General features: G+C 42.5%; 1 protein-coding gene across 2 annotated transcripts in view; it reads right to left on the bottom strand.

Moving 5' to 3' along the window:
- The window catches only part of usp14 (ubiquitin specific peptidase 14 (tRNA-guanine transglycosylase)), a 53,770-nt gene extending 37,851 nt beyond the window's left edge, over positions 1-15,919 (bottom strand). The window contains exons 1-3 of one of the 2 annotated variants that reach the window (XM_038809215.1): positions 15,816-15,919; positions 4,251-4,396; positions 1,305-1,337 (exon numbers count right to left, since the gene is read on the bottom strand). In XM_038809215.1, the coding sequence (XP_038665143.1) occupies positions 1,305-1,337; positions 4,251-4,396; positions 15,816-15,831 (195 nt within the window). In that variant the 5' untranslated portion in view covers positions 15,832-15,919. Of the gene's footprint in view, positions 1-1,304; positions 1,338-4,250; positions 4,403-15,815 lie in introns of those variants that run through there. The other variant, XM_038809216.1, reaches the window with a different exon arrangement.
- Positions 15,920-17,024: the final 1,105 nt, after the last annotated feature.

The raw sequence follows: 17,024 nt of genomic DNA, 5'->3' as shown, positions 1-17,024 counted from the left end.
TTGCTGGGAGGCCTCAGGCCCGAGGGCTCTATAGGTAAAACAGGCAGCAAATGACAAACAGTCCCAGCTCCAGGGGCCCTGTAGATGGAACAGGCAGCAAACAGTCCCGGCCCCTCCTCCTCTCCTTCTGCTGCAGGCTCTGGAAATGCAGGGAGGCAGGCCGGCAGTGTTTCAATCCAGTCCCAGGCTGGAACTCTATCCATTCCAGGCCAGGCCAAACATTCACCCGTGAAGACTGCTTTGCCTCTCTTGCAGCTCCTTATAACATCCGGCGAGCTTCAGATAAACCAGGTTGCAGCAAACATCATCCTCCTTCTCTCCTTTCTCCTTCATCCATGAACTGATAAATGGCAAGTAACATTCAGGCCACACAAGTGCCAAGCAACAATCAGATCTAAGAAATGACTAACCCCTCCCCATGACATTTAACAGCCTTACACCACCGAGACACGACCACAGACAAGCAATTCAAATAGACTAGCCAAATAAATGTTGTGGCTATAATAACGCAGATCAGAGGCCTAGTATTCAATTGTGAGTGACTTCACATGACTCCCCAAAGCCCAGCCATCAACAAGATGACAGGTCAGAAATGTGAATGTTAATGTTTTTCTCTCCTCAGGCACTGTCTCCCTCTCCTTCAAATCTGCCATCACCACCCCTCTTTTAAAAAAATATAAACCCTTGACCTCCATCCATGCAACTAACCTCCCTTTCCAAAGACCTTCAGTATGTTATTTTCCAAATTTATGCCTTCAGCCTTCAAGACTCAAGTTTTATCTATTTCCTCCTTTAAGGCACTCGTTAAAACCTGCTTGCTCGACCATCCTCATCTCTCATGTGACTTTGAGTCAAACTTAGTCTGCTAATGCTCTTACGGAGCACCCTGGGAGACTTTGCTACATTAAAGGTACTTCATAAATACATATATTGCTGTTCTCAATCACTGGGTTAAATCCCTGGAACTTGCTACCCCAACCACACAATGGAAGCAACTTCACCACATAGGCTGCAGCAGTTCAAGAAAAGGGCCTGCGACTACCTTTTCAAGTTTCAACTTGGGAAGAGCAATATATGTTGACCTCACCAACAATGGCAGCATCCCAAGAATTAACTTTCTTTTTCTTTAATTATTAATTGAAGCTGACAATTTTATTACCACTGAACTTTAATTTCAAACTTGGTTCCATTCAGCTGAATGAATTTAAAATTAAAGGATTTCATAATAAATATTTTAATATCATTGTTTTTTGTGACAAATATTAGTGCATTAAAACAATATAATAGTTTCTTATCTTACTTACACTCTTTATCTTAACGTTGCCCCATTCATCATCCTAAAAAATAAAAAATAATGTTTGGTCATAAAGAAATATTGCTCAGTAAATTTAAAATAGTTCAAAATTAGGATACATTTTCAGCAAAGGAAATTCCCGGCTTGGGCTCTGTCTGTGCGGAGTCTGCATGGTCTCTCAGAGTCTGAATGGGTTTCATCTGGGAGCTCTTGGGTTTCCTCCCACCGTCCACTGATGTGCAGGATAGGGTGGAGGTGTGACTCAATGCAGACTCGATGACACAAATGGCCTCCTTCTGCACTGTAAATTCTATGATTCAAGGTTATCAAAGCAAGCCACTTTGATGAATTTCAAGCAAGTTTCTCACCTCAAAACATTACGTCAGATGAAAATAATAATTCTCATTTGGCAGATCAACCGTGGGGAAAGATTCACGATTTGGGAGGCAACTGTGGTTGGACAATAGTTTTTCAACGTGTTATAGTTTACATTCAAATAAGCTGGCTACTCCCAAGTTCTAACAAGGATATAATAAAATATATTTTGAGTAACTGGCCAATGGTTAGGTATTGATGACATGTACCTGGGGCATTTAGTTACTGGGAGCATGAGATGAATGAAGACTGCAGGTCCATGAAGATAGCAAATTAGTCATGCATAAACTAATGCACATTGAGAGAAATTCCTGTTCCTGAAGAGGGCTAAAAATAAGGGAGATGTTTAGCTTATAAGAGACCAACATGCTCTTTGCTGTTGCTCTCATAGTGGAGCAAATTATTCAAAAATAGTGGATGAACTAGCAGTTATATGGGAATATATTCCACAGCATTTGCTCCTCTGCAATATTTAAATTACAATGTTCCCTTCTGACTTCATTCCAAAGTTATACTCTGACTTAAAATGAGAGCCCATTCAGCAAATGAGATGCAGGGAACAGAACAGTAGAAGTGATGCCTGAAGCCAGGAAGGAAACAATATTTAAACATTAGTGCAGAAGAAACAGAACAGGCAGGAAAGTACAGATTGAAATCAGGAAGAACAGATAAAATTTAGACATGCATACTATTCAATGCAAAGACGATTTTGATCTTCTCAAAAAAATTTGACCCTGGCCTCATTACATGCGTCTCCATTTTTAAGGTGAAATTTGGGAGCAAATTAGGTTGCTGGATGGTATGCTTCATTTGTCTATTGATGGGGAGAATTATACACCGTCAGCAATCTAGCAAAGAGCTCATACACTTTTTTTTATTGATCAATCCTACGGATCAATGACATGGAATTTGTGTTGGCATTGACTTAACACCAAAAAAAAATCAAGTAATCAAGCCACTTAATCTTGGTGAGTCAATACACAAAATAATGTGACCCGCTGATAACATCAGGCATTTAATTGAAATGTTTATTCGGCTAGCTCAGTTGGCTGGATCATGATGCACAGTAACATCAACAGCATGGGTTCCAAGGGAACTGAGAAGGGGCTAGCGTCAGTGGTGTACGGAGCTATTTGTGAAGAGGATAAGGCACCACTGGAAGGGATCAAAGCAAATTGGGAGGAAGAGTTGGGAGAGGTTATGGAGGAGGGGGTCTGATGAGAGGTGCTCCGGAGAGCAAATGCCTCCACCTCATGTGCGAGGTTGGGGCTGATACAGCTGAAAGTGGTATACAGAGCACACCTCACGAGGGCGAGGATGAGCCGATTCTTTGAAGGAGTAGAAGATGTGTGTGAGCGTTGCGGGGGGAGGCCCCACTAATCACGTTCATTTGTTTTGGTCCTGTCCAAAGCTACAGGATTACCGGAAGGAGGTTTTTTAGGGTAATTTCCGAGGTGGTGCACGTGAAATTGGACCAGGTACCCGGGAGGCCATATTCAGGGTGTCGGACCAGCCAGGGTTGGAAATGGGTGCGGAGGCAGATATCGCAGCCTTCGCCTCGTTGATCGCCCGAAGGCAGATCCTGCTGGGATGGAGAGCAGCCTCTCCACCCTGTGCCCTGGCAGGGCGGGGGTACCTGTTGGAATACTTGACCCTTGAGAAGGTTAAGTTTGAACTGAGGGGAAGGACGGAGGGGTTCTACAAGTCATGGGCATTATTCATTATGCACTTTCAAGAACTGGATAACATCAAACATTAGTTGGGGGGGGCTGTGTGTATTAAGGGTGACTATGGGTACTCCCGGAATCCTTTTAGTCATTTGTTTATGTAAACATGCGGACTGATGTTTGGGGGTTGGTGGGAGGATGGGATTGTTGTTATTGTTATGGGGATTGACATATTTTGATCTTCTCAATTATTGTTTATTGTTGGTGGGTGTAAATTCGGGAGAAAATGTGAAAAAGGAGAATAAAAATATTTTTTTTAAAAACACGGGTTCAATTCCCATACCAGCTGAAGTTATTCATGAAGGCCCTGCTTTCTCAACCTTGCCCTCACCCGAGTTGTGGTGACTCTCAGGCTAAATCATTACCAATCAGCTCTCTCTCAAAAGGCAAAGTTAAAGTCCAAAAGGTCTGTTTCAAAACACTAGCTTTCGGAGCACTGTTCCTTCCTCGGGTGAATGGCCTGATTCAGGTGATTCACCTGAGGAAGGAGCAGTGCTCCGAAAGTTAGTGATTTGAAACAAACCTGTTGGACTTTAACCTGGTGTTGCAAGACTTCTTACTGTGCTCACCCCAGTCCAACGCCGGCATCTCCACATCAAAAGGCAAGGACAGAGAATTTAAATCAAAAGTGCTTGGGTACACAGTTCAACATAATATTGAGGTTCTAGCTCGAGTTTTAGAAAATTATAAAAGTGATAAGATAAGTAGATACAAAGAGTTTCCCCTTTGGTTAGTCTTAGATATTTTCTGGCAACATGTTGCTGACCTGTATTCTGTGTTTCACAAGGGGTAAGAGGAAACATAAACGGAGAAAATATTTTCCCATGATTCACCCTCACACAAAAAAACCTTACCTTTAGTGTGCCTCCTTTAATCATAACCTTCTGTCTTTCAGGCTGAACTCCAGTTAATGCAAATAGCTGTGCCTTGAAAACTACAGGTGGATCATCAGTGTTCAGCTCCAATCCATCAAACTTCTCCTTCCCCCATTTGACATTTACTGGGAAGCAGACAAATTCTCATTTATTCACCAGCAAAAACTAAGTTCAAATAGCATGCCTAAACTTTTGCCTTCAGGTATTCCTGCATGTGACTATGTTTTTGCTCACACTAGAAACATTAGTACACAGATGTCACACTGAATAACAAACATACATTGCTTTTAAGCAATATAAAAGTGTTAACATATTTAGTTGACATCAATCTCTGAAATACCAACATAAATACTACCTCGGGATCAGCATACAAGATATGTATTTGCTTCCATTAACAGGAAGACCATCTCAGCCATCAATCACTTTATGGAGGAACACATTGCAACATTTTTTTAAATTTAGAGTACCCAATTATTTTTTTCCAATTAAGGGGCAATTTAGCGTGGCCAATCCACATACCCTGCACATCTTTGGGTTGTGGGGCTGAGACCCACGCAGACAATGTGCAAATCATGGACAGTGACCCAGGCCCGGGATCGAACCCGGGTCATCAGCACTGTGAGGCAGCAGTATTAACCACTACACCACCGTGCTGCCCTCACATTGCGACATTAGTCCTATTGGTGCCTTTGCCTAATTTGCACCCTTCCACCATGAGTAACCAGTTTTATTTCATTTTGTGTCTTACTTTCTCCAAAGGTCACCTCTGATTTACCTGCATTCAAGTCATCTAGCTTTCACTCATTTTTAAACAAATGTATTTTATTCTCGAGCTTTCACTCATAACTACGTCTTGATACGAAGTGCAACCTTTTGGTACTTCTATGAACTTCATGGAGGGTTTGAATGTGTGCATGGAATTTGATGGATCAGAATCCAATGCAGTGCTCAAGGTATAGCCTCCCCAGAACACTTTACAGCTTCAACACAACTGCCTCAAGACTACAACTGATTACCCTCACCAAGCTTTTCTTTTTCCTCCTTCAAGACACTCCTTTAAATCTACTCCCCCCAAAGCTTTTGATCATCTGCCCTAACATCTCTATATGTGGCTCAGTGTCAAATTTTGTACAATATTACAGTCACAAAGAGCCATGGTATGATTTGCTACATAGGAACATTGGACTTAGGAGCAGGAGCAGACCTTTTGGCTCTTTGATCCCACTCTGCTATTCAATATCATGGCTGACCTGGTTGTGGCCTTCACTCCACTTTCCTGACTGCCACCCATAACCCTTGACCCCTTGTCTATCCAAAATCTATCTGACTCAGCCTTGGATAAACTCAAAAGGCCCGGCCTCTACTGCTCTCTGGGAAAGAGAATTCAACTAATGACCTTCAGAGAAAATAAATTCTGCCCATCCATCTGAAAAGGTTGCGATTGTCCTGATGAGTACAAGATGAAAAGCTTTGACAAAATGTCTTTTTTCAGCAATACTCATTCTGTACTACCAAATTACTAAGAGGAAACATCCTCTGATTATCCAGCCTATCAACGCCCCCCCCCCCCCCCCCCCCAGATCATGAAAATTTCAATAAGATCACCTAATTTTTCTATCCAATGGGTATAGGCGTCTATATAACATACATTGAAGGTGTTTCATAAATTGAAGTTGTTATCTCAATGTGCAGTTAAGATTTCACTTTCTCAGAAGTCAAGGAAATTGGTGCATCAAGTTATGCTCCTTCTGATACTACACTGGCTTCTATTTTTACTCGGTTGCTTTGATAAGTTTGCTTCTCAGCTTTATTATTAATGATGTATCATTATTTTAGCAATTACTGGTACTTGTGGGCTTCTTTTATCAAAAGGTACCAACGTCTTGTTTGCAATCCAATACTCTATCCTTTGTATTCCTGACCATTAACACTTCATGGATTTTGGCCTAATCTCACTTGCTTCCTCAGATATCTAGCGCCCATTCCTCAGTAAAAGCAAAATACTGTGAATGCTGGAAATCTAAAATAAAATCAAAAAAATACCAGATAAACTCAGCAAATCTGGCAGTATCTGTGGAAATGCTAATGTTTCAAGTCTAAATGACCCTTCTCCATCTCCACAGATGGTGCCGACCTGCTGTTTATCCAGCATTTTCTGTTTTTATCCCATTCCTCAATATTAGTTTTGAAATTCCTGATGATTGTGATGATAATGGATCATTCTGCCTTGCCATGAATTATGGCACTTCTATCCCATCCTCTCCCATTGTCCAACTTGACTGGACTGTCCTCGTATGGTTCCACAAACTCTACCTGGCCCAATGCAGCCAGCACATTCCCAGCGGGTTTCTTTTTGAATCCCCTATACATTCACCTAGAGTCTTCCAAAGATTTATTCCTGGCCCTTTTCTCTTTCTCAGCTTACTGTTAGTTGATATCCATAAGCACACCCTTAATCTCAATTTTCATACTGATGAATATACAGCTTTATTGGTCGACCGCTTATTTCACTCTCACGAGGCTAAAAAAAGATCAGGCCTCCCTGCTCCTCTTCAAAATAGTGCTGCAGGCTCTTTTATAGCTACCTGAAATGGCAAATGGGATCCTGGTTTAACTTCTCATCCAAAGGCAGCACCTCAACAGTGCTGCAACCTCCCTCATTACTGCACTGAAGTACCAGACTGAATTCTGATCAAAACTGAAGTAGGTCTTGCACGACAGACCATGACTCAGTTCACACCCAAGACAATTTATTTACAGACTTGCGCATTTCTCTGACCATCTCAATACACTTCAATAAATGCAATCAGCACAATAAATTACAAAATGACTGTTACATAGCAGCACTACACAGGACCATACAAATAATAATGAGATAAATAAACAGCCGAAGGCAGACATTATGATCCTGTTGGGGACCATTACAAAAGAACAAAGAACAAAGAAAAAGTACAGCACAGGAACAGGCCCTTCGGCCCTCCAAACCTGTGCCGACCATGCTGCCTATCTAAACTAAAATCTTCGACACTTCCTGGGTCCGTATCCCTCTATTCCTATCCTATTCATGTATTTGTCAAGATGAAATGTCACTATCGTCCCCACCACCTCCTCCCGCAGCGGGTTCCAGGCACCCACTACCCTCTAAAAAAAATTTGCCTCGTACATCTCCTCTAAACCTTGCCCCTCGCACCTTAAACCTATGCCCCCTAGTAATTGACCCCTCTACCCTGGGGAAAAGCCTGACTATCCACTCTGTCTATGCCCCTCATAATTTTGTAGACCTCTATCAGGTCGCCCTCATCCTCCGTCGTTCCAGTGAGAACAAACAGTTTATTGAACGGCTCCTCGTAGCTAATGCTCTCCATACCAGGCAACATCCTGATAAATCTCTTCTGCACCCTCTCTAAAGCTTCCACATCCTGCTGGTAGTGTGACAACCAGAATTGAACACTACACTCCAAGTGTGCCCTAACTAAGGTTCTATACAGCTGCAAACATGACTTGCCAATTCTTATACTCAATGACCCGGCCAATAAAGGCATTTATTAATGCTAAATAAATACAAACATTCCATAAGTAACTGACGGAACTATGCCACAAAAGTTCACTTTTCTTTACACAAACATTGCCGTATGTAAAAATAATTAAGCAACACAAACACTATAGTTTATAACATGCTATGAACTCGGTCTTACTTTTTACTTCTCCCACCAACCCCATGGTTTTGAAGGTTCATTCACTTCTTTAAGGGCCAACCCACACAGTATGCCACAGCAGCCCGGAATTCACGTTAATTCTTCTCAGTGTGCCAGCTATCTCCCAAGGTAATGTTTTATGGAGATCATTCCATTAGGTTTTGGCCAAGCTGTGGATGCCTCAAATCTGTTCCGGCTGCTGGCAGATATTCAGCCATCTTCTCAGAGCTTCCGAACTAACACTGCTGACTGTTTTCTGCCACAGGGCTCCAAGGACCAAAGCAGATTTATTTCTCCAGCTGCAAACTAAGCAGGTCTTCTAGCTATTTTTTCCTCTTGCAAAATCTAAACTGAGCTTAAGTTCCACCTGCATTCAGTGCAGTGAGCAATAAAGTTAGTATTTTCTCTGCTTAAAATGCAGGCCAGGCAATCATGACCTGTTGGCATCCTCAACCCATCAAAGCACATCTGCAACTGCCTGCTTGGAGCAGAACCACAGAACTGATACCGTACAGGAAGCAGTCATTTGGCCCATCACATCTGCACCAGCTCACCAAATGAGCATGAATTACTAACATTCTCCTACATCCTTGCACATTATTTTGAACAGAAACAATCATCCAATGCCCCCTTGAATGCCTTGATTGAACCTGCCTCCACTACACTTCCAGGTAGTATATTCCTGACTCGAACCACTAGCTGTGTGAAAAAGTTTTTTCTCTTATCACATCTACTTCCTTTGCAAATCACTTTAAATCTGTGACCTCTCATTCTCCATCCTTTTACGAGCAGGGACAGTTTTTCCCCAACTATCCTAACAAGCCACCTCATGTTTCTGAAAACTTCAATGATATCTCGAAGGAGAACGGCCCCAACCCCTCCAATCTATCTTCAAAAGAACTGTTCCTGTAAACCTCCTTAGCAATCTCTCCAATGTGTTCATATCCTTCCTCGTGTGGAACACAAAACTGTACACTCTATTTCAGCTGATGTCTAACTGGTGTCTTGTATAAGCTCAGCATAACTTCCTCGCTGTTGTACTGCAAGCCCCTATTAATAAAACTCCGAGCTAGAATCATAGAATTTACAGTGCCGGAGACAATTCGGCCCAACAAGTCCACACCAGCCCTTGGAAAGAGCACACTACTTAAGATACTGTATGCTTTAACTGTTCTCTCCACCTGCCCTTACACCTTCAATTATCTGTGCACATACACTCACAGGTCCCTCTGCACCCATGAAGAATTGTATCCCTTATTTTATTTTCTCACCATCTTTTTCATGTCAAAATGCAATCCATCTCCTCACACTACTCTCCATTCAACTTCTTCGTCCACCTATCTGCCCACTCCAACCTCTCAGTTTACAATGCTTCCAGATTTTGTATTGTCCACAAATGTTGAAATTGTCCCCTGCACACCAAAATCCAGATTATTAATAAATATCAGGAAAAGCAAGGCTCCCAATATCGCTCCCAAGTCCACTACAAACCTTCCTCCACCTGAAAAATATCCACTAACCATGACTGTTTCCTATTACTCAGCCAATTTTGTATCCATATTACTACTGTCCCTTTTATTCCATGAACGACATATTTTCTCACAAGTCTGTTGTGTGGCACTATATCAAATGCCATCACAATGTTCATGTACCACCACATCAACAGTAATAATAATAATCTTTATTAGTGTCACAAATAGGCTTACATTAACACTGCAATGAAGTTAGTGTGAAAATCCCCTAGTTGCCATATGACGGCACCTGTTCGAGTACACGGAGGGAGAATTCAGAATGTCCAATTCACCTAACAAGCATGTCTTTCGGGACTTGTAGGAGGAAACCACCGCACCTGGAAGAAGCCCACCTAGACACGGGGAAAACATGCAGACTCTACACAGTGATCCAAGCCGGGAAACAAACCCGGGTCCCTGGTGCTGTGACGCAACAATGCTAACCACTGTGCTACCATGCCACCATTACCATCATCAACCTGTTAACTCTTCAAAAAACTCCGGACGGTTAGTTAAACAGGATCTCCCCTTCAGAAATCCATGCGGACTCTTCCTAATCAACCCTGCAGATTCTTCCTAATCAACCCACATTTTTCTATGTTATTACAAATTCTATCCCAAATAATTGTTTCTAGAAGCTTGCCCAGCACACTGGTCGGTAATTACTGGACTCATCCTTAAACCTTTTTTGAACAAGGGTGTAATGTTTCCAACCTCCACCTCCCCGAAGTCTAGGAAGACTAAAGATTACGGCCAGCGCCCCTGCGATTTCCACACTAACTTTTTCAATATGCTGAGATCCACCTCATCCAGTCCCCAGCATCTTGTTAACCTTAAGTATCGACAGTTCAGCCAACACTTCTTCCTTATTAATTTTGAAGCCTTCGCGTGACAGTTTCCTCCTCTGTCACCATGGCCTAGGTAGCATCTATCTTTTTGGTAAATACAGATGCAAAGTATTCATTTAATACCTCAGCACACCCTCTGTCTCCACGTGTAAATTAGCTTTTAGATCCCTAAATCGGTCCTACTTGCCCTTTCACCATTTATAAGCCTATAGATGACTTTGGGATTCCCCCTTTATTTTGGCTGCCCAAATCATTTATTTTTTGCAGGTAGCCCATCGTTCAACAACAGTTTTGCCTGCAAACTTTTTGCTCTAGTCCAGGGGTGGGCAAACTTTTCCGTGCAAGGGCCACATTCAGAAATTCACAATTTTAAAGGGCCGCATAGTATATTAAGTAAAATAATTAATATTTAAAATAGCCAAAATAAAAGGTTTTTAAAGAAAAAAAAAGCAATTAATTTTTATTAATTAATATTTTAAAGTAGAAACTTCACATGAAACACATGTTGTGCCGAGCAATGATCACCCTACTCAAGTCAACGTATCCACCCTATACCAGTAACCCAACAGCCCCCCCATTAACCTTAAAAAAAATTTTAATTTAAAAAAAAAAAATTTTTAAATATAAAAAATATATTTTTTTTTATGACTTGATCTTGGTGGGCCGCATAAAGACCTTTGACGGACCGCATGCGGCCCGCGGGCCGTAGTTTTCCCACCCCTGCTCTAGTCTATCTGAGCCTGCTCCATTCTTACCCCACTGAAGACTGCTCTCCCCCAGTTAATTATTCTTGCTCTGGATTGCCCACTGTCCTTTTCTCCCATCATCCTAAACCTTATGATACAATGATTACTGAATTCTAAATGTTCCACCACTGACATCCAGGTACATTAAACAAAAGAACATTCTACCCTAATTGTTCTATTTTAAATGTGCCATGCTTTGGGATGGTTTCAAATGTAAACAAATTATTTTACCTCCAACACAACTCTGATTCTGTGGCCCAAATGATTAATTTATATTTCTAATTGAGTTTACGAGCGGTTCTTCAGAATTTATGTCCTATCAAGGAATTATTTTCTCACCCCATAATCAGCTTTCAAGTTCTTTTCATCTGGGAACTACATAACTAATTTAAGAAATTCTAATAGTTTGCATTTACAGTTAAAAGCTGATCTATGTTTATCTTAGAAGGTCAGAACTAGAAGTGTAAAAATTATTACGTAAGCGTAGACTTAACGGCTCCATCCTTGCATAGAGATGGGTCATTCGTTGTTTAAATTAAACATAAGTTAACTCTTAGCTGTAATTAACTCCAAGCTTGTTTTAAAGTGCATTCACTTGAGATACCTACCAATGTCTTAACCAGGTGCCCCCCTTTATCTAGTTAAAACTTTCATTCTTCAGAATTATATTCTTAAAAAATGAATTCTGAACTAGATATTCACAACACAGAACATTGCTCTCTTTGAATCATGCCATGTACCTTGAAAGTCTGGAGTAGTGTGCAGTTTTGATCTCCATGTTTTAGAAAAGATGCACTTACAATGGAGGCAACACAGCAAAGGTTCATGGAATTGGTCCCTGTGATGATCCGGTCGTCCTATGATGACAGGCTGAGCACAGAGGGTCTATTTTCTCTGGAGTTCAGAAGAATGTGAGGCGATCTCATTGAACATTCAAAGTTTTGAAGGGGCTTGATAGGGTGAGGCTGAGAGATTGTTTTGGCTGGGTCAGGGAATTAAAACATTGGGGCAGAGTCTCAGGATAAGGGGGGGCAATCATTAACGACTGAGACGAGGAAAAATTACTTCACTGAAGGGTTGTGAATCTTTGGAATTTCCTGCTCCATGGGGTTGTGGATGCCCCATCATTGACTTTATTTAAGGCTAGAATACACAGGTTTTTGGTGCTTCTGCAATTCAAGGAATATAGGGAATGGGCACGGAAGTGGAGCTGAAGCCCAAGATCAGCTATGGGGCAGCATGGTGACACAGTGGTTAGCACTTCTGCCTCAGCATCAGGGATCCAGGTTCAATTTCAGCCTTGAGTGACTGTGGAATTTTCACATTCTCCCCGTATCTGTGTGGGTTTCCTCCCACAGTCCAAAGATTTACAGGTTAGGTGGAATGGACATGCTAAATTGCCCCTTACAAACATAGGATTAAGGGGCAGGAGGCCATTTGGCCCTTCAAGACTGCTCCGCCATTCATTATCATGGCTGATCATCCAGTTCAATTGTCTAATATCACCTTCCCCCTCATATCCTTTGATCCAAGTGCTATATCCAACCGCTTCTTGAAAAGATCCAATGTTTTGGCCTCAGTCCTTTCTGTGGTAAATAATTCCATAGGCTCACCACATCTCTGTCCTAAATTGTCTACTCTGTATCCTCAGATTGTGAGCCTCAGAGTTCTGGAAACCCCCACCATCTAGAATGTCTTTCTTGCATCTACCCTGTCTAGTCCTGTTCGAATTTTAGAGGTTTCTGGAAGATCCCCCCCCCCCCATTTTGCCTTCTTTACACATGCTGCATCTGCATGCTTACCTTTAGCAACTGGTGTAGGAGGGCATCCAGATCTTGTTGCACATTCCCCTCTCCTAATTTATAGCCATTCTGATACTAGTCAGTCTTCCCATATTTGCTACCAAAGTGGATAACCTCATTTATCAGAATGAAACTGCAGCGGAGCTGGCTTTTAAAGCAGACCAAGCAGGCCAGCAGCACGGTTCGATTCCCGTACCAGCCTCCCCGGACAGGTGCCGGAATGTGGCGACTAGGGGCTTGTCACAGTAACTTCATTGAAGCCTACTCGTGACAATAAGCGATTTTCATTTCATTTCATCTGCCATTCATTTACCCATTCACTCAACTTGCCCAAATCACACTGAAGGATCTCTGCATTCTCTTCACAGCTCACCCTCTCACCCAACTTTGTCTCAACTGCAAATCTGGAGATATTACATTTCATTCCCTCATCCAAATAATTAATATCAATTATGAATAGCTGGGGTCCCAGCACCGATCCATACCATGCCCCGCTAATCACTGTCCCCCATTTGGAAAAAGATCTGTTAATTCCTACTCATTGTTTAATGTCTGCAAACCAGCTTATTATCTATCTCAATATACTACCTCTAATCCCATGCACTTTAATTTTACAAGCTAATCTCTTAAAGGTGAGACTTTGTCAAAAGCTTTTTGAAAGTCCAAATAAACCACATCTACTGGTTCCCCCTCATCTAGTTACATACTCAAAGAATTCCAGTAGATTTGTCAAGTATGATTTCCCCTTTATAAATCCATGCTGACAGTGTCTGATCCTGCCACTGTTTGCGAAATGCTCAGCTATAAAATCTTTCATAATTATTTGAGAATTTCCTCACTACTGAAGTCAGGCTTACTGGTTTATGATTCCCTGCTTTCTCTCTAGCTCCCTTTTTAAATAGTGGGGTTATATTAGCTACCCTCCAATCTGTAGGAACTGTCCCAGTGTCGATTGAATCTTGGAAAATGACCACTAATGCATCCACTATTTCTTGAGCCACTTCCTTAAATACTCTGGGATGTAGGTTATCAGGCCCTGGGATTTATCAGCCTTCAATCCCATCAATTTCCCCAACACAATTTCTCTACTAATATTGATCTCCTTCAGTTCCTCCATCTCACTAAACCCTGTTCCCCAACATTTCTGGTATATTATTTGTTCTCATTTGTGAAGACAGAACTAAAAGTTTCTATTTAGTTGATCAGTTATTTCTTTGTCCCCTATTATAAATTCCCATTTTTGACTGTAAGGGAAGACATTTGTCATCATCAATCTTTTTCTCTTCACGTACCTGTAGAAACTTTTAGTCAATTTGTAAGTTCCCTGCAAGCTTACTCTCATACTCTATTTTCCCTTTCTTAATCAATCCCTTGGTCCTCCTTTGTTCTAAACTGCTCCCAATCCTCAGACCTGTTGTTTTTTTTGGCCAATTTGTTTGCTTCTTCCTTGGACCGAATACTATCTCTAATTACCCTTGTAGGCCATGGTTTGGCCAACTTTCCTGTCTTACTTTTGCACCAGACAGGAGTAAACAAATGTTGCAGTTCTTGAGTGTTTCCCATTGCCTATCCACAGTCATCCCTTTAAGTAATGTTTCCCAATTGATCAGAGTGCCTCATATCATCATACTTTCCTTTATTACAATTTAGGACCCAGTCTCAGAATCAAGTACTTCACTCTCCATTTTGATGAAAAATTCTATCGTATTATGGGAGCTCATCCCAAAGCGGTCTCACACAACTCGATTGCCAATGATTCTATTGTCATAAAACAATAATGATGATCTGTTCTCCAGTCAGTTCCTCACCCTATGGTCCAGAATTCCTCCTCTACAGTTTTGTGACTAATTTCATCTGCCCAATCTATATGCAGATTAAAATGACCACAAATACATATATTCCAAATACTTTGTCACATGTGTCTTTATTTTCCTGCTTTCATGCCATGCCCAACATCACCACTACAGTTTGGGAGTCTATATACAACCACTAACGTTTTTTGCCCCTTGGTGTTTCTCAGCTCGGCCATGCCAATTCCACGCTGTCGGAGCAAATATCCTCAATGTCCAAAGGTGTACAGATTAGGTTATGGCAACGTGGGCAGAGGAGTGGGCTTGGGTAGAGTGCTCTTTCAGAGGGTCGGTGCAAACTCAATGGGCCAAATGGCCTCCTCCTGCGCTGTAGGGATTCTATGATGGTATTAAATGGCAGAGCGGGCTCAATGGGCCATATGGTTTAGTCCGGCTCCTATTTCGTGTTCTGGTGTCCATATAACCCAGAACCGTGAGCCAACGTAGGCTTAAAGCTTGCCTAAAGGAAGTGCATGATTTAAGTCCAAATTGTCTGTAACGTGCATGTTTCGATGCACAGCAAATAACTGCAAGACTAAAACATTTTACTAAGGAGGATCGCAGGTATAAAAACTTCACACTGATCATTTAGCCTGTGAAATTAAAAATAATTCAGTTACTGCGCTTCTGACATTAAAAAATTAGTGCTTCAGAAAAAATATCTTTAAAAGTGAGGCATGAAGAGCTGAAGGGGGCAGTAACAGCAGCTGCCCCAGCTTTCTGCACAATCATTGTGGCAGCTATTCTGCAAAGGGCACGCATACGCTGTTCAACTCACAAAAAACATACTCGGAGGAGAAAGAGGAAACACTCCCTCCCCCAATTAATCTCCAGAAAACAATCACGGCAGCGCAGCTGATTCGGACTCGGTCCCGAGCGGACAACAACCACCGACTAACTGGTTGCTTTCAGCTCGGCCTCCATTTCGCACAGGGCCTGCACACTGACAGTGAACAAATCGCCGTTACACTGATCAGGCCAGCTCGAGCGAGGATGCCGAGGCCCAGGGCGCATTCACGCTCCCTACTTGCATGAAGCAACGCGATAGCGATGGGCCGGCTGGCCGAGCGAGCAAGGCGGAGGCGGGCCTACCTGTGAAGACCGGCATGCTGCCGCTGCTCCTGCGATCCGACTGTGCTCGAGCTCAGCCTCATTCAAACCCTGCCCCCACACCGCGCGGCACTGCGCCTGCGCGCTCGCTCGCTCTGACAGCCACTGCGCGGGCTGACAGAGTCGCTCACTCAGCGGGATCGGGTTCTCGGCGCTCCATTCGCAGCGCCTGATCCCGCTGGCGTTTATATATTTTTCTCTCTGTTTGGCCCAAAGACCTGACGTGAGATTGATGCACAAAAAACCCCACTGGGAATGAGGGCATCAAACTGGGCTGCGAGACAAATAGCATTTCCTCCTAAAACCTTCTTATAATCCAGCACGCACCTCTGCAGCTCTCTCCCCCCCCACCCGGCACCTTTCTCTTCCTCCAGCATTTATCGAATTTTCCCAAAGGAATGACCGTGTCAAACACCCATCGCCATCCCTGCCACATCAGTGAAGCCGTCCTCATCAAAAGGGCAAATGACAATATGTACGACTGATTCTTTTCGGCCTATTGGCTAAGATCAAGCGTCAGGTCAGGTGCAATGCCTTTCCTTGTCAGCTTGGATCTTGTATGTCTCTTGTTGGGACCATGGATGAGATTCAATTTGAATTGGTTTTTTGAAGCAAGCAAGGAGATTGATTAAGGGGCTTGCCCTGTCCACTCTGCGCATTGCCCGTGTAAAGCTCTGAAAAAGGAATAAGATTTTAAAACAAGATTGACTGTCCCTATTGCTCATTCTCGACCATTCTGCTGCTTTTGCCCACTACACCCTCCTCTAAAGATCTGTAATGCAGCTGGGCAAGATCGTCATTGCCTGGTTCCCTTCTTATCCATTTAATCGTGGCCAGAGAATTGCCTGCAATGGCTTCTCTTCCTGCACTATTACCTTTTCCATTGCCCAAGGATACACCTCGGGTCCAGATCCACTTATTCTCCATCTGTATGCTGCCCCTCAGCAACATAATCCAATAAATGGCACGTAGACTTTTATTTCAGGGGGATATATATTTTTTAAATATTTTATTGAGGTATTTGAAATTTTTTATAAAAATAACATAGACAATAACATCAGCATGGTATAATAAACATATCCCCCCCATCTCAATCTTCACATACCCCAACCATACAACTACAATCTGGCGCTTCCCCCCCCCCCCCCCCCCCCCCGGAATACTGCATCTGCTGACATTTTAATTTTCCCC

The sequence above is a fragment of the Scyliorhinus canicula genome, chromosome 10 (genome assembly GCF_902713615.1).
Source record: "Scyliorhinus canicula chromosome 10, sScyCan1.1, whole genome shotgun sequence".
Taxonomy (NCBI): domain Eukaryota; kingdom Metazoa; phylum Chordata; class Chondrichthyes; order Carcharhiniformes; family Scyliorhinidae; genus Scyliorhinus; species Scyliorhinus canicula.
The sequence above is the reverse complement of the archived record's forward strand: the minus strand, read 5'-3'. Positions and strand labels throughout refer to the sequence as shown.